Source organism: Sander vitreus, chromosome 5 (assembly GCF_031162955.1).
Source record: "Sander vitreus isolate 19-12246 chromosome 5, sanVit1, whole genome shotgun sequence".
Classification (NCBI taxonomy): Eukaryota; Metazoa; Chordata; class Actinopteri; order Perciformes; family Percidae; genus Sander; species Sander vitreus.
In genome coordinates this window covers 22,397,998-22,420,896 of record NC_135859.1, presented here as the reverse complement: position 1 = coordinate 22,420,896, position 22,899 = coordinate 22,397,998, and the positions used below count along the sequence as shown (strand labels likewise).

Genomic DNA, 22,899 nt, shown 5'->3' with positions numbered 1-22,899 from the left:
GTGTTTATTCTCAGTTATCGGGATCTATAGTGCATGTTTTATGCTTTCCTTTGTGAACAAAAATGTTTCTGGCCATAAATGCATTCCTTTGGAATTTGGTTTTCTCTAGATTGTCTATCAGCAATTCTTCTGTGCAATACTCCTTTCAATCCCATGTGAGAACACACACACACACACACACACACACACAGAGAGAGAGAGAGGATGTGATAGTAAAATATTTCCCCAGCTTTCCCTTCTTTTTGCTTACATGAGGTCATCCGACCATCAGGCTTAACAATTGATGTGTCCATACGTTCCAATAATGATATCATCCCAGAAAAACAATGAGAGTGAGACACAATTTCTGACATTATAATTATTATATTTGCAGAGCAATACTTATCACATAATTACACAATACAAGTAAACAAAAAGCAGATGTAATATGGTCAATGTTGATTTTTAGAGACATAAAACTCTTATTACACAATTTCAATGTGCATACGCAAGATACAGTTCAGTGATCACCGATTCAGCTCCATCGTCAGAGTCTCTACGCCTGCTGGGCTGCAGCCCTGGCAGCTAACCGCTTCTGTTTCTCTTGCTCTGCCTTCTCCCTCATCTCTTTCTCTCTCTGGATCAGCTGCCTGTTCTCGGACTCCCAGGCCTGCACCCGGCTCTTGTACTGCTCCAAGTCGGGTTTCTCTGCAGCGGCCAGGTTCTGCTGGGCCAGAGTGGTCACCAAAGCCTGGAAGGAGGCAGGGTCCAGTTTACCCTGAGACTCCAGCTGGCTGCTCAGTTCCTGGAGAGGCAGGGGATTAAAAAAAGTAGACCAAACGGTGACCTTATCACTTAATTCAAATGAGTTGCGTAAAACCATCCAAACCAGTGAACTCTGTTCTTTACTCTGATGTTTACATTCGAAAACCTTGACTGGCCATGCTAGCAGAGTCAGAGGGAGAGAGGGATTTGGATATTAAAAAATGTCTATCCTAGAATATGTCTTGTGCACTGACGGAAACATTTTTTTTATATTCAATTCAAAATTAAATATCAACTAAGCCTAAAATCATACTCATCGTACCTCTGTAATGTGAGAAAGGCTCTGGGGGCCCTGCATGCTGCAACCCCACTGTAGTCAGAATTGGATCCATTATCAAATTAAAATCTCCCCGCAGAACAATATTGTGGTTTCCTACAGATTGTACAGTAATTTATTTTCCAAAGCTATAAAAATGATTGGTCATCTACATTACGTGCATATGTTAGCCAGAATTAGTTCTTTGTGTTTCAGTCAGAACGATAATAACTCTTCCAGAATTATCCTTTATTTGTTTAATTAATTTAAATTGCAGGTGCTTGCTAATCAGTGTAATGACCCCTCTACTCCTGTTAGACCCCACACTATGAAACGCATATCCTACCCATCCTCCACACAATTTTGCAGATTCCATAATCGACATACAGTTTGCCGTTTCTTGCAAAAATATCACATCATGTTGTTGTTTTTTAAAGACTTGACAGAACCTTCCTCCTCTTGATGGGATATTCACCTTTTTCTAATGTTTACTCTGATGTTTACATTTGAAAACCTTTACCGGCCAGGCTAGCAGGGTCATTAGATGACTGGCAAGTTCATTTCCCTATCCTGATGAGCGACCACGCATCCAAATGCCATCACCATCCAACGTGAACCACAAAAAGCACAACTAGTATTTGTAAAATAGACAATTCAGCATAAAATACGCAGAGCCGACGGAGAGGTGACTGGAGAGGTCCGCGCCTTTCACACTATTCCACTGATCAACAGGTGACGGTAATATGTCAATAAACACACTAATGCGCCAACAAAGTCAGGAAAAGAGATGCGTGCAAGCTAGTAAACATTGATGAAAATGCTTTGTGAGGAGGGAAATGCATTTATCACATTTGTTAGACCTCAAGGACATGCACAATGCATCTTGGTGAGAATCACTGAATGTAAAAAGAAACTTTTTACAGGAAAACTCTAAAAGGCACTTTTAATACAGAGCTAGTAGTGTTGTGAAAACACAATTATATTAGTATAACAGTATTATTATTAGGGCTGTCAAAATAACGCGTACATTTCGATTAATTAATCTGAGAAAAAATAACGCGTTAAACAAAATAAGGCAGATTAATCCATTCCATATTGACGTTTGACCCGGACCGTTCTAGCACCATTGGACTGTAAAATGAAGGAGGGAGACGAGAATGTGCTGCCTGGATCATTGATTGGAACATTTACTTGTAAAAATCTTCTTCCTGCCAACCCTGGCTACCGAAATCTGGTGCCACTGATATGTCTGCGCTTCTCTCTGATGCTCTGAAACACAAACACCGCTGCACATGACGCTAGTTAATACTATACTCGACAGCAGCTAACGTTAGCCTACCGCTGGCTAGTAGCGCTGGATTAAACAGTTACAATGTTGACAGCTAACGGCTAAGCGATTGTAAGTTTGACTGTATTTTGCTGTAAGGATTCCTTCCCAGGATGTAACAATCTGCAGCTGCAGTGGAGAAACAACACAGACGGTGTGTTCAATGAAACTGGTGGCTTCACAGCCTACGTGGTGCATTTGAGTTATTGTAAATGTCCTTTACCATCTGGTGAAAGTTTGTTTTTAATGTTCAGTAGCAATTTACTAGTGAAATAAGTTATTGTTATTGTTATACATTATTATTAAATCATTTAATTTTGACCATATGGCCTTAACAATAAACAAGCCGTTCTTTAATGTCACCAACTGTTGTTTAGTGCCCTTTTTTTTCTTCTTTTCTTTTTTGACTTTCTTAAAAAGTATCAGTTCTGGCACCGTTAATTATGTATGCGATTAATTTCGATTAATTAATCACAGAGTATGTAATTAATTAGATTACATTTTTTAATCGATTGACAGCCCTAATTATTATTATCATCATTGAGATGGCTCAACCTGCTTTCTGCTGCACAACTCATGGGCATAAACACTGCTTTAGGCTACAAAGTCTCATCTCATGAACAGGTAATAACGAAGCACTTTGACTATGTTTAAGATCATTGTTTTTTTTATCATAACACATGGTAATTAAGCTAAGATGTTGATTGTGTGTTACTATACAATTGAATGTTTAACATTCAATAAAAAAAAAAAAACATAGTATGCTGCCCTCTCAGAGTTACAACCCCAGTCATAACATGAAACACTGTTTACTGGCTCGCCCTGGCAAGGAAACCTGATGCAAAGCACACCTGCCGTACACAAAACACACCCACCTTGAATCTGCTGACATATTGAGGTAGCTTAGCCTGCTCGGCCTGGTCATCTTCATCTACGATGTCTTCTTTCTTTTCCTCCTCACCTGCTGACTCCTCTCCAGAGGAGTCGCTGTCTGAGGTAGAAGACAGTTCCTGCAGCAAGCCATTTATGTAGTCCAGCTGAATAAGAATAATGAAAAGTCATGCTAAGTATGCAGAAACGTTATTATTTTTTATTCATTATGTTTGCAAATTCTACGTAAATTGCAGTTCTGAAACAGCCGTAACTGCCTGAAAAGAAATCCGATTCATAAGAAATTACTAAAATAAAAGTCACATATGTCCAATTTTTAAGAAGATGCAGTTTGTTATTTAAAGATATCAAAACAGGTGGCCGGGTTGGTTCAGTGGGTAGAGCAGGCGCACATGTACTTAGGAGGTTTATGCCTCGACGCAGAGGTCCAGGGTTCGAATCCGACCTGTGACGATTTCCTGCATGTCTTCCCCCTCTCTCACCTAGCTGTCCTGTCAATTAAAGGCAGAAAAGCTCCCCAAAATTTTTTAAAAAAAGATATCAAAATAGGCATGTAATGATGAAAGAGGCTGAACCTCTTAATGTTGTTAGGACGAAGTAAGATTAACTGTCACCTCAGGGCGGCAGTCACCAGCACCTTTATTTGAGATGTAATATTTCCTCTCTGTCCCAGGGGGTTATCTGCTCTGTCTGCATTATTGCTGTGCTGCTGTCTGACACACATCGTTTAGTTCCTGTTGCAGTGATGCTCACAGACATCCTCTGTGCTCCAGGCTCTTCAAAATCTCATTATTATTGTGACAGAACTGGACTATTGAACTGGACAGCACAGGCCAGATTAGAGGCGCTACACCTGACTGTGTGTTCGTGCAAATATGTAAAAATAACAAGAATATGACAGCATGTGTTTTATCTCAGCAAATGAAGACTGTCTGTGTCATACACCCCACCTGGAAAATAACAACAGTCTCTACTGTGTGTGTGTGTGTGTGTGTGTGTGTGTGTGTGTGTGTGTGTGTGTGTGTGTGTGTGTGTGTGTGTGTCTTATTTGAAAGAAAGTTTAATCCAGAACAGTCTACCACTTAAAATATGTATGCTTGATGTGAAACCCACAGTTAGTGGAGAAGCTATAGAAGCGATAACAAAGACTAGAACCAGGAGGAAACCGCTAGGCTATTTCCATTAAAAAGGAGTAAAATATGCCTTTCACCTACTCCAAAGCCATCATGTTTTCTGTTGTTATGCGATATCAGGCGATATCAGACACTATTTTTTTTGGCTGGTGAGTGAAGCTAATCTACTAGCAACTTGCATATGTTACTAGTATTTAGCTGGTAAATTGTGCTCTGTGTATGTTGATAAGTCAGTGCGTTTGGCCGTGACAAACTATAGGTATTTCAGCCCGCAGTTTTTTTTCTGTATTTCGAGTACAGCTTTAAGGATGCACCAATCCTGCATTTTTATTCTCCTGATACTGATAACTTCAACTCAGGGTACCTGTTGATTCCGAGTAGTGATCTGATACTAGTGCTCTCTTTTCCCCAATTTTAAAAGCCGTTTCCCTCACTAGTGTGTGTTTTATGTAAGGTAACATGGTGCCAGGGATTAACCAACTAAAACACGTAAATAGCTTTATACTGTAATTAACAACTTCAATTTTTCTGCAACGAAGTTTCTTCTTTCGGATGACTTGTTTGTTTGTGTAAGCTGAAATACTCCTGAATTTACTCTGAATTTGATTTTCTCTGTCCTTACTGTGTCTTTAGACAGCTTGACGTCGCCTGAAGCAGCAGCCACTCTCTCCATGACAGCCAGAGCTCGGCCCAGATATCCATGGGACCAGAAGAGAGGCATCCCTTTGAACACGGCATGTATGCCCTTTAACATCTCCACCTTGCCTGGATGGGGAAGGAGGAGGAGAGTAAATTAAACAAACTGCATAATGAAAGAACACGGATGAATCACTTTAAAAAAAATACAACACTGTGGGGGAAGAAACTGGAAACACACCTAGCAGAGCATTGCCAAGTAGCTGAGCGCTCAGGCCAACAGTGTTGTCTTGCTTCAGTCCACAGATGAGCAGTGATGCTCCCAACGCCCGCTCCTCTGACACCTGAACACAGTGAGGAACAAGTGTAAGCATCTTATTTGGAAGCATAGTCCTGCTGCCACATTGACATGCTAATAAGTTGCTGTGATTTCACTCACAGTGAGTTGTGGTCTGGTTGCTAGGAAACTGCCCAGGGCGTACAGAGACAGGATCTGTGTGGAGGGAAGGTCGAAGGCCTCCTGAAGCATCACCTCCTCAACCACAGAGCACGCACCTGTACAATGATAAAACCAAAACAAGTCATTTCAACATGACACTTTTGCCTTGGTGTTTTAATGGCTGACAATAAAACATATACAATACTGCCAGATTCATCCTTAAAAGTAATGAAACAACAACACTGGATTTGAGTTGCAATACTGGAGTTATATAAGCACTAAAACAGTCAATCCATGATTTTATCTAATGTAACCACAACTTCAACACAACACATTGTAATACTAACTATGTGCCTTCACTATTTGCCAAATACTATGTGTTTACTTTCTAATGTTATTCCACAGAAATATAATCAGGCTTCCGCTTCACCTCTGTCTTTTACAAACAGGGAAATACATGTTTGAAATCTGATTTTAGTGATTTTACAGACTGGCCGTCTGTTCCCATTGCTGGAAGTAATACAAGTTAACAAGAGTGTGTCTGCAGAGACTGCACTTTATCCAGTCTGTCTGAAACTTATTTTTTCAAAATGTTTAATTGAAAACACGATTTAAAAAAGCCTTACTTTTAAAGTCTCCATCCTTAACGTAAGAATCTATGAAAAGGTTGAAGGTGAAGTCATCTGGGAATATTCCATACTGGACCTGCACACACACACACAATTCCTTTAAAATATGTATCTGTGAACATCGACTGTTAACCCTGTATGATTTAATAAAGAGGGTATATATCACACAATAACACAACTGCTGATTCCTAAGGCATCACTGACATCGAGACCTCTTATTTCACAGCAACACGACACCAATCACAACAACATCAGAGGCAGCCATACTGACAGAGCATACCATTTTACCTCATTGTAAACATGTCATTGGCTAGTATGCATTTGTGCTTTTGGAATAATGCAGTGATTCCCAAATACTGCAACTTAGTCGGGAACAGTACACATGCTGGGCTGAAAATGTCAAACATGTTTGATGTTATTTGTGCTGCTCAGATCAGTTGGAAAATGCATCTGGGTGGTTAAGATTGGATCTGTGATCGCTCACACTGCCAGATAACTGCAGCTGTCGGCCCCGATCAGGAGCCTCTGATCAGACTTCCTTTCTGATTATAAAGATGGGCCTCCTTTCCAACGACCAGAACTTCTGAGTTCAGTTTATTTGTTTTAAAATTAAGTGGTGGAATTTTAATGTGTTGTGTACCTTGTTTTTAAGTGTGTGCAGGGCCTTCTCTCTGGCGCCGTATTTTAGACACTGCCTGATCCAGCTGTGAATGGTCCAGTCTCTCAAGTACCAACAGTTTGGACTGTGACGAAACCTGGAGGGATGAAAAAATACATCAAGTTTTTCTTTTTTATATATGCATTACACTTCAGCTTTATTGATGTGCAAGATAAAATGATGGAGCAGATGAGAGGAAGAGAAGATGACATGCGACCACATTTGAATGCCACAAAAAGACATTTGGGTGCTGAACCACCAGAAGAGCAAATAGCAAATTTGACAGCTTCATCCCGAAAACTCAGCACTAATAACAGAAACAAAAGTGTCCAAACACATTAAGAATAATTGAATCTATTAACAATAATAATAATAATAATAATAATAATAACTATTTACAAGCTTACCAAAGTGGGAAGGTCGTTATTTAATTCTCAGTCGATTATAAGAATGCATGTGCCGTGAACAGGGGTGCGATCAGGAAATTTACTAAATCTTATAATCACAAGAATGGGTGCAGATTCCAGAGGAAGGAGTAAACAGGAAAGGTCTGGAATTGCCCCGAACAAAGAAAAGCATGTGACTGAACATAAACCTAAACAGACAAACCAAACAGACAATTTAAAGAAAAGCACACATAACTTTGGTACCACACAAAACCAAGGAAGCAGCGGAAATCTGACAAAGAAAAGAAGAAGCAGAAACTGAGTGTGTAAAAAGCATCCCTCTTACTTGTAAAGGTAGTACTCTGCTTGATCAACCTCCTCTCGAGATGAAATGTTGTCAACAAACTGAAATAGAAAATGTAAATGTTTGTGGAAAACTGACTGTCCCGACTGCCATTCAATTCAAACGGATTTGTTGAGTTATCAGTGACAGGTTCACTACAAACAAACAAATAAAGATGATATAAATGTAGAGCTTACCCGTGATACAGTCAGAGAGCTAACTGGGAGATTCCTGTCGTATGTCCTGTCCATAGTGGTAGCCAGTACAGCTGGAAGTTAAAAAACACAAACAATAACAAGACTATCATACAGTTCATCATGTCATATACAAACTATTCAGAGTGTCTTTTAATGTATGGATGTGTATGATTATACTTACACTATTGAACAGTTACCACTTAGTGAACCACTAGACTGCAGTGTTACACTACCACCCTGTGTTCATCAAGTGCACACGCAGTAACATTTGTTCGACTGCTGCATGCAGCTATTCATGCAACAAAAGTATATCTTCTGTCTTTTGACATAAAAAATAACTAGGGCTGCAATTAACGATTTCTTCATCGTTGATTAATCTATTGATTATTTTCGAGATTAATCGATTAGTTATTCGGTCTAGAAAAAAGAAAAGAAAGGAGCTCAGACTGAGCTAGAAACCTGTGTGTGATACTTGACGACCAACTCTCCTTCACTGCCAACCTTGCTGCAACTACCCGATCGTGTAGATACATGCTGCATAACATCAGAAGGATACGTCCCCTTCTAACGCAGAAGGCGACTCAGGTTCTGGTTCAGGCTCTAGTCATCTCACATCTAGACTACTGCAACTCCCTCCTGATTGGCCTGCCTGCATGTGCCATCCGGCTCCTGCAGCTCATTTAGAACGCAGCAGCTCGACTCGTCTTCAACCTCCCCAAGTTCTCTCACACTACACCGCTCCTCCGCTCTCTTCACTGGTTACCAATTGCTGCTCGCATCCGTTTCAAGACACTAGTATTTGCATACAGGGCCACGAACGAATCAGCCCCAGCATACATCCAGGACATGGTCAAACCCTATACCCCAACCCGCCCCCTCCGCTCTGCATCAGACAAATGCTTGCTGCCCCCTCACAGCGAGGGACAACTAATCACTCAACGAAATCCCGACTGTTTGCTGTCCTGGCTCCTAAATGGTGGAATGAGCTCCCTATTGACATCAGGACGGCCGAACAGCCTACGCATCTTCCGCCGAAGGCTAAAAACACATCTCTTCCGACTGCACCTCGGATAAAAAATAAATAAATAAATAAATTGTTCCCCCAAGCCCAGGACAGCATCCTCAAATGTCTTGTTGTGTCTCAATGACTCAAACTGATTAATCGATGATCAAAAAAGTTGGCAACTAATTCAATAGTTGACAACTAATCAATTGATTAATTAATCTTTGCAGCTCTAGAAATAACTTGCAATTAGTCTGTCGGTCCTGGAAGAGGGATCCCTCCTCAGTTGCTCTTCTTGAGGTTTCCTATATCTAAAACCACTTAAATAAGCTTAACTACTAAACATTTAGCTGCACTATATTAGAACTTTACCTAAAAATACAACATAAAACAGAATTAAAAAAGGACTCTGGCTCATTTAACTTCTTTTCTTTCATTGTGCCTATCTTAGTAGCACGTGTGTGTGTGTGTTTTTGCGTGTATCAGAGACAGCGTGTGTGCTTGTGTCGGAGAGAGCTTAAAGTGATTGCTGTCGGGCTCGGGCTGAAAAATTGCAGACTTTGTCAGGCTGGGGTCGGGCTAGGGCTGGAGTGTTTGGCCTGTGCACGGATGTAAACTTGCGCATGGTGCCCTGTCATTATCCATGAGGCAAATGTCTATGATTACCCCACATTTTAATTGTGAAACTTTGTAAGTAAATTCTGAATCTGAAACGTTTTCTGTCAGATAAATGTAGTAGTACAATGTTTTCCTCTGAAGTAGAGGTACACAGTAAGTCAGTAGTAGGCTATACAGTGGCGTTGCATATTAAGTGCTTTGGGATCCAAATAATTTTGGGGTACAATGGGTCTGGACAAAGCTTCAAGCAGCAGTACCACAGGCCAAGCAATTGGCCTGTTCCAAACAGGCACATTTTGAACGGGCACTGTACTAGTATTGTACAATTCAAACTTTAAGACTAAAAAATATCACCTATTGCACAGAAATGTGTCCTCTTTTTTGCCTCAATTTAGAAGACATAACCGGCGTATCCTATGCAGCCTTAACTCGTAATCCAATTGTAGACACATATAGACAGACATATTCACGTTCATACTCGACAGTGCTGACCACATTTTTGAATACTGACATGTGGACTAGCTGACAAAATTGCTTCCCCTAGATAATGCCCAAAATCCTGATCTCCGTGCACGTTGGAGACCCTAGTTATTACTGGCTGGCCTGCTCATTAAATGTAATATGTGACTATTAGCATTAGCAGTTTGAACTCTTACCTAGGTTCTGAGGATCTTTCTCTCTCGCCTCCCACACTTTGGTATCTGTGTAAGCTGCTGAGAGCAACCATCTTCTGGCTGCGAAGACAAACAGTCAACCAGGTCATGTAGATACAAATACTACATGTTTATAAGCTGGTTAACATTACTTTAAGCGTGTTGAAACCTGAGATTTGCAGTTAAAGTAGCCGGTTAATGTAGCTACATTGAGTAAGCTAACAACATGAACTGGGGACATTTGGTTCTTAAACATCCAAAAAAATGACATTGAAGGAGAAAAAAATAGAAGTTAAACAAAGAAATGCAATCATATAAAGCTATAGTTTTATCGTGGCTGGCTGTAGGATGAATGTACCTGAAAAAGACGGAGATAAACATTTAACTTTGACAGCTGCAGTCACACATCGCTTCCACACGGAGGCTGCCATCTTTGGACGATACCATTTCTTAGCCGTGGTGAGGGGTGTTTGAAATTTCCCTCAAACTTACAAATGAGGGTTGTACCAAAAGTGAGACAAACTAAACGCACAGTATTTTTGCCTTACTTTTTAATTAAAAGTAAGTTTCTAATGAATAACGTTGTAAAAGCGCAAAAAGAGGCCGAATTTACAGTTATTTAAAAAAATCCTCTAAAATATAGATCTTCTCAGCGTTTTGTTCTTCTTTGGGGTGCCTATAGTAATTTAACAAAATAATTACATTTCTGGCAGGTTTTGGAGCCTGTCCATTTAGATGTATGGATGAAAAATGTACTATAAATTAGTTTTACATTTTTTATTATTATCCATTTGTGAAATTCTGCACATTTACCCATTAATTAAAAATCATATAGTGAAAAAATTAAGATTTCCTTTTCTAAAATACAACTACAGTCTATATTTAACCCAAACAACTTGAAGCGATACTTCTTTATACAAATACAGTATCTACGTTGAATATATATATAATATATGTATGTAATATACATATATTATTTATTTATTTTAAGTAATAGCCTATTTTAAAACTTCTTACATTTTGATCTACCATGACATCTATGTCTATAATGTATACATCTTTTTTATTTTCCTTAAGCAATGTTCTTGAACAAAATTGTTGTCAGATTGATTGACATCAGTAAAACACCCACATAAATTGGTTGGCTGTGGTGAATAAAAGTAAGCCTTGACATTAAATAACAGTAGAAATCTCTTGAATGTAAAAAAAATGTAATATAAAAAAGAGAGCAGAACACTTGAACAATACAGATATTGTGACAATAGAGGGCGCTGTTAATAGGAAGAGGAGACAGGCCAATTACAGTAAATCAACTGAGGTAGAAGTGCAGCAGCTTCATTTTGCCCTGTGGCACTGCACATAAAGTGCCAGTGTTGGTTACTCAGCATCATGGATGACTGCTTCCTAAGCTTGTCAAGACATTAGATTTATCCACTCATAGCACACCCTAAAACAGGAGGGATGATAGCACCCTTTAACATATTTGTCTGTGCACAGCAGTGCAATTGACCTGTTGTCCTCTCACCACCCTGCCAGTTTTTGTTGTTTATTCGTACTACAGAAGGACAGCGCTCAGCTATAATTACAGTAATCTTTTTTTGGCTGTGGGTCAAAGGAGGTGTCAGGTTGAGACTAGGGTGGGACAGTTATGTTCAAAAAAACGTGGAAGAATTTGAGCAGCAAAACAGGAAGCTAACCCAAGCTGCAGTAGAGAGAACTGACAGGAACTAAACATATCTACATGCACAAGTGGGGATACAGCTATAATATCAAGAATATACTCTGACTAATTTATTCTGTTCTATGCTATTGTTGTGATTTGGTGGTGCACTGCTGTGTCCTTGTATCTGAAACTTTTTCCCACTCTACGCTCCTCATTTAAAAAGGTGTTTGTGGACGTGGTCCAATGATGCAAAGACGTCAGTCAGCCAAGTATTTGTTTTCAGTATCTCAGGTACTCGCATCTCTGCTTCCTTTTTATATCACAGCTATAACATCATATAGCAAATTAGCATCTAGTAAGGTAAGTGAGCAACAAAAAACACATAAGACATTTGTTTATTCAATGTAATTTTAGTGGGGTACTATGTTAGGCTTGAGGATCAACTGTACAAGCTAGTCATTATATTGATGTTATTCATTTGCACAAGTTAAAACCAAAGAACATAGAAATGATGTGCAGGAAGTAAAAAGTAAAAAAAAAAAAAGAGTTTATCCATCACCTCTAGCGTAATAGAATAAAACACAACAGAATGACAAAGCTAAATGTTACCACATTAGTTAATGAATTAATGAATTAATTCATTATCATCTATCTATCTATCTATCTATCTATCTATCTATCTATCCATCTACTCTATTTGAATTGGAACTTTGACTCAGATAAAGATTCTGAGTAGTTCTTCCACCACATATACCTGGAGCCTGAACATCAGAGTTAGCTTCTGTAGAAAGGTAGATATAGCGTTTATATTTATATTGTATGTCTAAGGCCAACTTTAGCATGTGTAACAGTACATGTGTAACATCAATTGCTTTATCAACCGATACTTACCACAGGATACATTTTCCCATCACTACAGTATCTACCTGTTTGCCTGCGTGTCAGGATGATCTTTGCATTCTCATGATCGCTCAAGTTTCAGTTCATCAAAAACACACAGGAGTAATAGAATTACCTTATGAAACACCATCTTTCATGAAGTCTCTGAGGTGCGGTCAGTTATATATGTTGTTCCTCAGAGATTGAGCATTATGATGCTGCTGAGAGGAGCTGATTCTAGATAGGAGACAGTGATAACAAAAAGTAAATCCACCTTCTGTGGTTCCTCTCTGGAGCCAGTGGTTGGGATTGAAATGTGTAGGTGAGGAAAGGAAAGGAGAGGAGGATATGAGAACTTCCTCAAACTGTTTGCAGTTTCGTCCTTTAGGACACGGTGGTCGTCGATGGTAGAAATAGAGAAGCGACTGTTCTGCATTTCATCTGACAAGAAATGGCTCGGTGTTTACCTGAATTGGCACGACAGAGTATAGAGGTAAAATGTAATGTAATGTAATGTGTGGATTGAAACACAGTAAATTATACTTTAAATTACCTTTTTGCTAAATGACTTTACATATGAGATATATGTGAGATATCACAATGCATGATGCACTGTATGATATATATACTATATATGTATATATTTACAGTATGTACATATATCATTCCACTAGTATTTCTATTTTCAGCGAGCCTTCTGCAATGAACAGAAACAATGCTTTATTTTGAGTCATACAGACATATGAAGCCTTTGTCTGGGACACCCACTGTGTCCATCACTGGTGTTTGATCACAACCTAAAAGAGAGAAGGGGAGAGGTGTTTTCTCTTCCTCTTCCTCTGCTTTGAAAGAGAAGCAGGAGGAGAAGGGCAAGCTTTTTGAAATTCACAGTAATCATCTCTGGCTTAGTAAAGTATGTGTCAGACGGAGAGGATTGAGATGTGATATACCATTCCTTAGAACCAGTCATAGGGGTGTTTATAAGGTTCCTAAAAACACAAACAGCAGGTTCATTGCAAGGGTTCATGCATTCAAGCTTTTATTTTTGTATTTATTTAGCAGAATCACATTCAGATGACCACCATTACACTGCCATACAATAAAAACACACACCATCCTTACAAAACTGAAATAACAAAAGCATATACATAAAAAGAATCTAAACATTAATCAGAATCACAGTTTATTTCATAAAGACACTCAATGAATTAAGAAACTCAAGGTTTGGCATGTCTGTTAACAACACAATGTCCCACAAACAAACAAAACAACAAACAAAAAAACTTCAAAACATGCACACTGGTTTGAGCAATTACACATTTTTGATTATTATATTATAGATTTACACGTTTAAAAGAGCCATAGTTAAGGCAGAATAGCATATTTGAGTCAATATTGCAAAATAATTTGTAAAAATGCATTTTATACACAAAAAAGTCAAACCCAATCACGTTTTCACTCATAAAATGTACATTAGCCTTGTTTCAGTGACTGTTTATCAGTGTATATGTTCTGTACTTTATGCTTCACAGCTTTGTATTTCAGTTACTTCATTGTTATTTTTTGCTCTTAATAAACACCATATGTTTTTTGTGCTCATCTCTATACCACATCCTTCATAATCAGTTTCATTTAAAGACCTACACATTTTACATCCACTTTCCTGTCAGAAGAACACCAGCCTTCCCTAAAAACCTGCATCTTCTTGTCATTTTTCTTCTATTTTTTCTCATTCTTTGTCTTGTTTTTCCTCCTGTGAAGCCGTAACTCCCATTAAATCACTTGTGTGCAAATTATGCACTTTTTCACCTGTCTTTGATCTGCTCTGGTTCATTTCTGCTACATCACACAAGCCATCATTCTGCTGTTTGCTTTGCTCTGGCTCATCATCATCATCTTCTAGTTCTGAATCAGAGTAGTAATCATAAAACTTTCTACGGCCTGTTTTATGCTGGTACACCTGGTCACCTAGCTCTAAATCAGACTCATAGGCCATCTCAGACATTTCTTCTGACTGTAAGCGGTGCACCTGGTCCCCCCCTTCTGCTCCTGATTCCCTCTCATATGTCTGTTCATCTAAACTATGCTGATACATTTGTTTCTGCTTGTCCCCAGGCCTTAGATCAGCTGGAGACCCCTGCCCTCTCTCCTTCAGCTCAGGGATGTACTGGTCTTCACCTGCCGGCTCATGTGGGTCCACCTCAGGGCTGTACTGGCTCCTTCTGTACAAACTCTCCTCATCCTCCTCCTGACACGAGCTTCCAGGGACGCTCTCGCCATCCGACTGGGAGAGACGGAGGCTGGGAAGGCCCGGGGGCTTCTGGGAAAGATCAAATGGCTCCTCTTGGCTGAAGCGGGTAAGGAGGCCCATGGGAGTGGACAAGCAGAATCGCCCTCTTTGACGAAACACTGAAGTCAGAGAAATAAGAAATTACATCAAGCAACTTTTTCAGCAAAACAATGCATTTACCATTTGCAATATGTGCATCCTTACATCTTTCATCCAGCCCTCTGTCCATGACACCGTGTTTGACCTTCATGTGTCTGGTGAGGTTTCCCTTCAGGGTGAACTTGCTCGGGCAGTAAAGGCATTTGAAGGGTTTGCTGTCTGAGTGGAGATGCATGTGGCCCATTAGGTTATGCATCCTGTTGAACTCCTTCCCACAAAGCTAAAAGACAAAGGTAGATAAGTATATGGCCAGGTAAGTTGCCATTAGCCAAATAAGAAATGTAGTAATTTTTTACATGGCTGACATCAAATTCCTTGCAACTCAGATGGGCACAATCATTTCCTGGAGTCTCCGCTGGAAACTGTCCCCAGCCAAGAAATAGTCTGGCACATGTTACCTTGGGACAGAGACAAGCTAGCTGCTTCCCCCTGTTTCCAGTCTTTATGCTAAGCTGAAGGTACATATTTACCATACATATGAAAGAGTGGTATCTTTTTATCTAACTCCCAGCCAGCAAAGTAACTAGATAACCCTCTAAAATGCAGTAGAAGTAAAAAGTAGCAGATATTAGTAGTGCACAAGTAAAGTACAAGCAGCTCAAAATAGCATGCAAGCACAGTACTTGATCACTTTCCGCCATTGGCTGTTGTAAATTTGGGGATATGAAAACAATAGGCAAACACCATCCACCTATTATTTTTCCTTCTCTGCCAAATCTCCTTTGTTAGATTACTAATTATTGCAGACTGCTGAGGTTGTAGAGCAACATGTAATCATAAATGAATGTGCAGGCATTCCGATATACATAGACACAAACACCCTTTCTCCCCCCTCCTATCCTTGTTTTCCTCTTTTCCTCTTTGTCTCCCCCCCCTTTCTCTCTCTCTTTCTCTCTCTCTCTCTCTGACACACACGCAAGAAAAACAGAAAGAGAGAGGAAGCAACATCGAGACAGGGCCAGGAGGAGAACAGGGAAGGGCAGCTCCTGCGCTGTCCTTCCTCTGCATTCTTTTTTAATAGGGTGGTCCTTTCCTTCAGGAGGAGAGAGGGACTGTAAACTGTCCAAGAGGACCGTGAGAAAACAGGAAGCTCCCTCCAGCAGCAGAGAAAGCGAGATGAAATCTATTTGAGGGCCCTGTTCTCCAGGGAGGCTGGGGGGCCATTGTTAGAGAGGCAGTTTGTGCGGTGATATCCTTCCTATGGACAAGGAGGCTCCTACTGCCAAAAGCCTCTCTGCTATCTGGTCATCGTCTAAGTCCTTGCACCAAACACCAAGGTCAAAACAGACACTCCAGAAAAGTGGGGAAATCCTTTAATAGCAGCTACCACGAAATAGTAAAGGTTTGGATCTTGGCTGTGATCATTGCATTACCTTTAGACAAAGCCAGGCTAGCTGTTTCCCCATTTCCAGTCTCTATGCTAAGCTAACAATGTGTGCTAACTATTCAACAGCCCCATCTGACATGTTAGATTTGACCAACCTTGCATTTATAGGGCTTGATGTCAGAGTGGACGATCATGTGAGCCTTGAGAGTCTGTTTTTGCACAAAACTCTTGAAGCACATGTGGCACTGGTAGGCCCGTATGTTGGTGTGGATGAGGACGTGGCGCTTCATGTTGGCCAATAAGGTGAACTCACGACCACAGATGCGACACTTGTGCTCTTTCACCCCCTGAAGAACAAGAGAATGTAGCGGTGTGAGAAAGTTATCTAGTTAGTTTTACCTCTAAAATCCCACTGATCTGATCTGTCAGGAGCATCTGATTTTTTTTGTGGAGATCTAAAGTTTCCAAAGATACCAAGTATGTTTTTGTGGAAAATGTGTTTGAAATTATACCAAGACATCAAAAGTCTTGGCTTTAAATATGAACATCATACTACTTCAATGAAGACTTGCTTATACAGTATATTTATACTGTCAAACAGTATAGAATCAGGTTTTTCTTACTCCAAGGCTCCTAAAGGGGAAATAAAAGAACTGGAAAACTGGATGTTAAGGGGTTAAAAATAGTTTCAGGGGCCAGAGAAATTGCTTTGAGACAGCTGCCAAAGTAGCCTACTCTATGAGCCATCGTCACTATCCAAAATGTGTACAAGGAATAATGGAAATGTCTTGATGTGACAGCAAAACTCTGGTTGATGCAAAAAAATCCACCCTTTTACTTCCAACCACTGTCACAAAACAAACAAACATTGGAATAATGCTGTGTCTTTTCTCTTTCTCTTTGTTAATTAAACCTACTTTGTGAGTGAGAGTATGCTGTTTCAGGTGGTGTGACTGGATGAACTCCATCCCACACTCGCTGCAGATGTACGGTCTGATGTCTTTGTGTTTCATCATGTGGTTCTGAAGCTGGCTCGGGTACTGAAAAGTCTTCTGGCACTCTGCACACCTGCAGGAACAACATGTATACAGTTAACCATTGTGCCAAATAGAGAACTGTAATGTTAAAGTAATACTTAGCGTAGCATAAAGAAGAAAAACAAGGGTGAACAGCTAGTTAAATGTAACACAATCTGCTTTCCAGCACCTTAGTTAAACATGAACATATTATATTTCTTTTGTTTAATCCGTGCAATATAGGGGGGTTATGTGGCCAATTTTGTTACCATTGGACACAGTCAGGCTACATGCTTCCCCTGTTTCCGTATTTATGCTAAGCTAAGCTAAGCTGCTAGCTGTAGCTTTATATTTAGTGTACAGATATGAGAGTGGCATTAATCTTCTCATCTAACATTTGAACATGAAAATGAATAAGGGAATTTCCCAAAAATGTCCAACTATTGCTTAAACAACACAATCAGACATTTCAGCAAAGGGTAGAGCCAGTTTAGAACTCACCTGTACAAGGTGGGCCCACGATGGGCGGTCAGGTGCCTCTTTAGCTGGGCCAGTGTGGGGAAATCCAGACCACACTCCACACATATGTTCTCATGTCCTTTCTCGTGCTTCAGCTCATGGGCGCGAAGCTCACTGGGGTAAGCAAAACCCCTGCCACACACACTGCAGCTGGAAGGGCGGATAAAGTGTGTGATAGATTAGGATTAAAAAAAGGACAGTTGGAAATAAAAAGCACTTGCTACTATTAATATACCTGTATGGCTTTACGTCACTGTGCTGCATCATGTGTCTCTTCAGGTGGCTGGTCTGAGTGAAGGCCTTGTGGCACACCTGGCACTTGTGGGGCCTCATGCCCTGGTGGGTGAGGAGGTGTGTGTGCAGGTGGCTCAGCTGCTTAAACAGCTTCCCACACAGGTGGCATCCATGTGGCTTGATGCCGTTGTGCCCCAGGATGTGCGTGACCAGGTTGTACTTGGAGGTGTAGGACTTCTCACACATACGACACTTCCATCTCTTCTGGTCTCCACCCACGTCAACATAATAGCTGTCATCCACGTGGACGTTGAGACCGAGCTTTTCAGCACTAGTTGTCCCACTGCGAGGAGGTCCGTCATGGCCACGGTGCCCGGGGCGGAGGTCGTCTCTTGGGTAGTAAGAACCAGGGGAGAGGTGCATGACAGGGCCGGGCATGAAGAAGGGGTATGGGAGGAGGCTGTGGTGGAGAGGTGGGAAGTACGGAGGGTGCAGGAGGAGAGGAGAGGGAGGCCAAACAGGGGAAGGACTGAGAGGCTCCTGTTTCACCTGTGCAGGTAGATTCATACCTGGTGATCTGTGATGAAGCTGCAGTCTGTTGAGCTCGATCATACCAGGGATGGGCTTAGGAGATGGGGAAGGAATGTGGCGAGATGGGAGGGAGAAGCCGATGTGGGAGAGGTGCACCGTCTTCTTACTGCTGCTTTTGTCTGCCTCCTCTGCTTCTCTGTCAGGAGATTCACCTCCTTGGGTGTCCATTTTAAAAGGAGTTCTTTTGCGTTTTTGGGATCCTTCCTTTTGGGTATAACTGGGGCCAAGCATGGGAAAGAAAGCAGGGGGGCTGAATGCACTGTAGGTGTTCCTGCTGGGTGATATGCTGGGGTAGCTGGGAGGGGAGAATTTAGGGTGCTCAATGTAGAGTGGAGGTGGGCTTAGGTAGAGACTGTGCTGAGATGCTTGTCTTAGAGGAGGACTTTTTGCTGGTGAGAAATTTACTCTGTCTGCTTCCATCTTCTTTCTGCATTAGGAAGAGTACAAGAAGTATTTAAATTAAACCTCATGAGATGTTTGGTCACAAACCAAAGTTAGGAATCACTGATTGAATCTTTAACAATACATCATATAATCATATGTCTTATTATATAAAACATCAATCTGAAAATTAACTAGTAACTATAGCTGTCAAAAAAATGTTATGGAGTGAAAAGTACAATATTGAGAGTAGAAAGTGCCTCAAATTGTACTTAAGTACAGTACTTGAATAATACTCAGTTCTACCACATACATGAAGTTATACTGGCAACCCCCAAAACAGACACACCATTTGTACAAAAGGAATTTGGACAAAACAATTGGACAAAAGTATATCTAATGACTCTGTGTCTGATTTCTATTTATGACATGAAACTGATTCTCTAAAGGTTTCTGTGAAAAGAATGTAACCGGGACATATACAGTATTGTGTCGAACACTCCCACCTTTCACTGTTCAACCTGAAACCTTTCACTTCTTTCTTTCACACAGATCTCCCCCTCTCCTGAAATTAGGAAGTTATCTGTGAAATGTTCACCTCTACCTCCCGCACACTTTTCACTTCTCATGTCTTTTTTTCTCTGCTCTGTTCATTTTTTTTTTGCGCTGATAGCCAGGAAGAACTTCCTCTTTTTCGTTACATTTTAATCTTTATCTCTGTGAGCAGCCTAAAGTCTGAGGTCGATTAAATAACCGATAAGTTTAAAACTGTAATATGTTAAGATGTTATAGCTATGAATAACATCTTCGCTGAAGTTACTATGTCCATACTTTAGTGTAGACAATAGTAATGGGTGAAATGATATTGATACTCAGAGGGGAACTGTCGTACTTCTGCATGACATCCAAAATGTACCTAGCAATGTTTTACATATCTATCCATTCCTGTAAATAGCTCAGTGCTTATCAATGACAAAACTGCTGATCCATATAAATCCACTATAGCATGACCACTAGTTCTACTTTATTGTCTGCTACATGTTAAAATACTTTCCTATAAAATGATACACACAAAATACACATATAACCATATGCATGGCTACAACTAAATAATATTTTAATTGTCAATGTATCTGCAGATTATTTTCTGATATAATCATTTCATCATTTGGTGTTGTCAGAACGTGCCTGTTACAATTCTTTAAAACCCAATGAGACATCTTGTTTTGTTTTCTCTGACCAAAACCTAAAGATATTCAATTAACAATCTCATAAATTAAAGAAAAGCAGCAAATTATCATAATTTAGAGGCTGAAATACCAAATATTTTGGTATTTTTGTTTGAAGAATTTCTCAAACGATTAATCAATCACCAAAATAGTTCATTTTCTGTCACATGACTGATCAATTACTAAACCCTTAACATGAACATCCAGATTTACATCATTATTTCATTGAATCATCTCTAAGTCATGTTTTAAAGATGACAACACGCAAGGAAGATTATGAGATGACGATCTACATTCTAAATTCGTCATTTTCTTCCTGCAAAAACATACTTTAAAAAAAAACTTACAATCAGTGCAACACACTCTCTAACAACAGGAAATGTTGCTTAATATCAATAAAAATGAAAATACATGACACAAGGACACAAGGACACAATGTAAATTTGTGATTATTGAAGTATAGAAAACATAAACCACATGCAGAATGCAAGAAGAATGTTATTCTGCTTCTTCCAATGATTTTTAACTTTATCAGATGCATGATGAAATTCTTTCAGCTAGTTTCAAAAACTCTCCTGGATATGATCCCGCTTAAGGTGCGCTGTGCAGAGACAACGGGCTATACTTTGCCACACCATGCATTCCAAACAATCCATTAAAAACCAAGCCCCTCCTCAAATGCCAGTCAGTGCTAAGTAAGTGTGTGTGTGTGTGTGTGTGTGTGTGTGTGTGTGTGTGTGTGTGTGTGTGAGGCTATAGCGAAGTCTGTGTGTGTGGAACTTACCAGTTGAGTGTAACAGAGTGTGTTTTCTGTGATGCTGTTGGCTGAAGTGCTGCTGCAGCTGCTGCTGTTGTACCTGTGTTACTCTCCCTCCTGCTTGCACTGCAACTCTCCTGACAATGAGCCGCCTGTCCACGGATAGCATTTGAAGTGACTTAAGAAAGAGAACAGGAACAATCACTTTGTTCTCATTTTTCAGATGAGTACCTTCGGAGAGAAGGAAGGAAGGGAGGGGAGAGGAAGTCAACAAGCCTAGTGCCTTCCTGCAGAAAAATAAGGAAACACACTAGATAGACATCTCCATTTCTCTATGAAATAGGGATTTGCACAGCTTTTGGAGGAATGGTGAGATTTGATGTTGCACAAGAAAACAATGCAGTTTGAATGTTTACAGTAACATCTGTGAAGTGGCATGCAGTGATGGAAGAGGATCTCAGTCTGTTTAAACCAGCTATTTTTTTTCTATACAGCTCAAAGAAATACATGTTAGGAATGACTGATTTCATATGTAAAAGGGAATACATCTTTTATGTTTTTAGACGGAATATGAAACGTTGTGAAGCTTGTTAACAGCACTAAAAGTATTTCAGCTAAAGATGTTTCAGGTATTTTAGGTTCCAGCAGTTCATAGTCAGTCTGTTAGGTACATAGGGTCTATTATACAGGGGCTGTGCACTATAACATAAACACTAATGCAATTCACCAAAGAAAAGGAAACCTGCAACAAACACCACTCCTATAAAACTTTTGTTCACTGTTTCTTTCTTTCTTCTTTCTAAATGGTAATTTCGTGTTATTATAATTGATTTTATAATAAGTATTTTTGTTAGTTTGTCCACTTCCTGCAAAACCATAATAGATAATAACAGTAAAAGACAATGAAAAATCAAATCCTAAAAAGATGAAACGTGTCAACCATAGAAGGTGTCAACACAGCCACTAGGAGGCAAGAGTGGCCCATTGTCTGAGTGACACTTTATGACAACAACTTGTCTCATTTATGTTCACATGGTAACTACAGTTATGTTTTCTGATCTGTCTATGTGTCTGAGATCTAAATAAACTAATGTCGGTCCACATCTCAATGTCCCACTCTTCCCTTTCGGCACAGAAGTTGGCGAACAAAGACAATGTTATCAATTTATTTTAAATTGAGATGAGGTGACAGTTAGTAGATCAGGAGGGAGCTGCAGTAATTGAGCTCATATCATTGAAACAGTGAGATTGTCTTTTATGGGTTGTGGCCGATCATTAGCTGTGTTAATTAGCTCATAGGACCAATTAACCTCAGACCTGGACAGCTGTGCGTCAATTCCTGTGAGGAATTAAGGACTTTATTAATAGAAAGGAATATTTGTAGGTTTGTGTGTCTGTGTGTGAGTCTTTTTCGTCATCATCGTGTTTGTTTACAAACATCCAGAATACAAAAAACTCAGCACTTCCGAGCCAACATGGCAGCTCAAGCAGGCCCAGGATCAGAGAGGGACTTATTCTCATGACCTTTAAAACCAGCTTTTTTTTTCATATTCCCCCATCTGTCCTGGAAATATACTTAATCAAGAAGAATCCTTAAAATGTATCTCCTTTTTTTATACAAAAGCAGATCAAAAGTTGTACTACGTGTCCACTCGTGCTTTGAATATTTCCATTACCTCGTTCACGTCCTGACCTCTCTGACTTTCCTGTCATCTCTAACATGCATGGTCACGAACCACAAGCCCTTCTGTAATAATTCTCAACAGCAAAAAGCTAACCAGGCCACAGAACTGTCAGGCCCTTTTGACCCGGCCTGCCCAGTGGTCAGCTTCATTTCCGGAGGTGATAGTAACTAAAACAGGCTCATTAAGGATCTCTAAG

General features: G+C 40.0%; 2 protein-coding genes across 3 annotated transcripts; both read right to left on the bottom strand.

Moving 5' to 3' along the window:
• Nucleotides 1-338: 338 nt before the first annotated feature.
• On the bottom strand, nucleotides 339-10,419 carry mrps27 (mitochondrial ribosomal protein S27). The gene is made up of 11 exons (XM_078251011.1): nucleotides 10,332-10,419; nucleotides 9,977-10,054; nucleotides 7,700-7,770; nucleotides 7,506-7,564; nucleotides 6,756-6,870; nucleotides 6,113-6,191; nucleotides 5,487-5,602; nucleotides 5,289-5,391; nucleotides 5,034-5,176; nucleotides 3,263-3,424; nucleotides 339-784 (listed from the first exon to the last, which is right to left on the bottom strand). Exons 1-11 carry the CDS (start codon nucleotides 10,402-10,404, stop codon nucleotides 536-538), a joined length of 1,248 nt encoding a protein of 415 aa, XP_078107137.1. The 5' UTR covers nucleotides 10,405-10,419; the 3' UTR covers nucleotides 339-535.
• Nucleotides 10,420-13,532: 3,113 nt separating this feature from the next.
• znf366 (zinc finger protein 366) lies at nucleotides 13,533-21,202 on the bottom strand. Of its 2 annotated transcripts, XM_078251009.1 has the most exons (7): nucleotides 21,046-21,201; nucleotides 18,062-19,078; nucleotides 17,809-17,976; nucleotides 17,209-17,359; nucleotides 16,447-16,638; nucleotides 15,010-15,184; nucleotides 13,533-14,924 (listed from the first exon to the last, which is right to left on the bottom strand). In XM_078251009.1, exons 2-7 carry the CDS (start codon nucleotides 19,069-19,071, stop codon nucleotides 14,245-14,247), a joined length of 2,376 nt encoding a protein of 791 aa, XP_078107135.1. In that variant the 5' UTR covers nucleotides 19,072-19,078; nucleotides 21,046-21,201; the 3' UTR covers nucleotides 13,533-14,244. The 2 variants fall into 2 exon arrangements, with proteins under 2 accessions (XP_078107135.1, XP_078107136.1); XM_078251010.1 differs by lacking the exon at nucleotides 16,447-16,638 and having other exon boundaries at nucleotides 21,046-21,202.
• Between the last annotated feature and the right edge of the window lie 1,697 nt (nucleotides 21,203-22,899).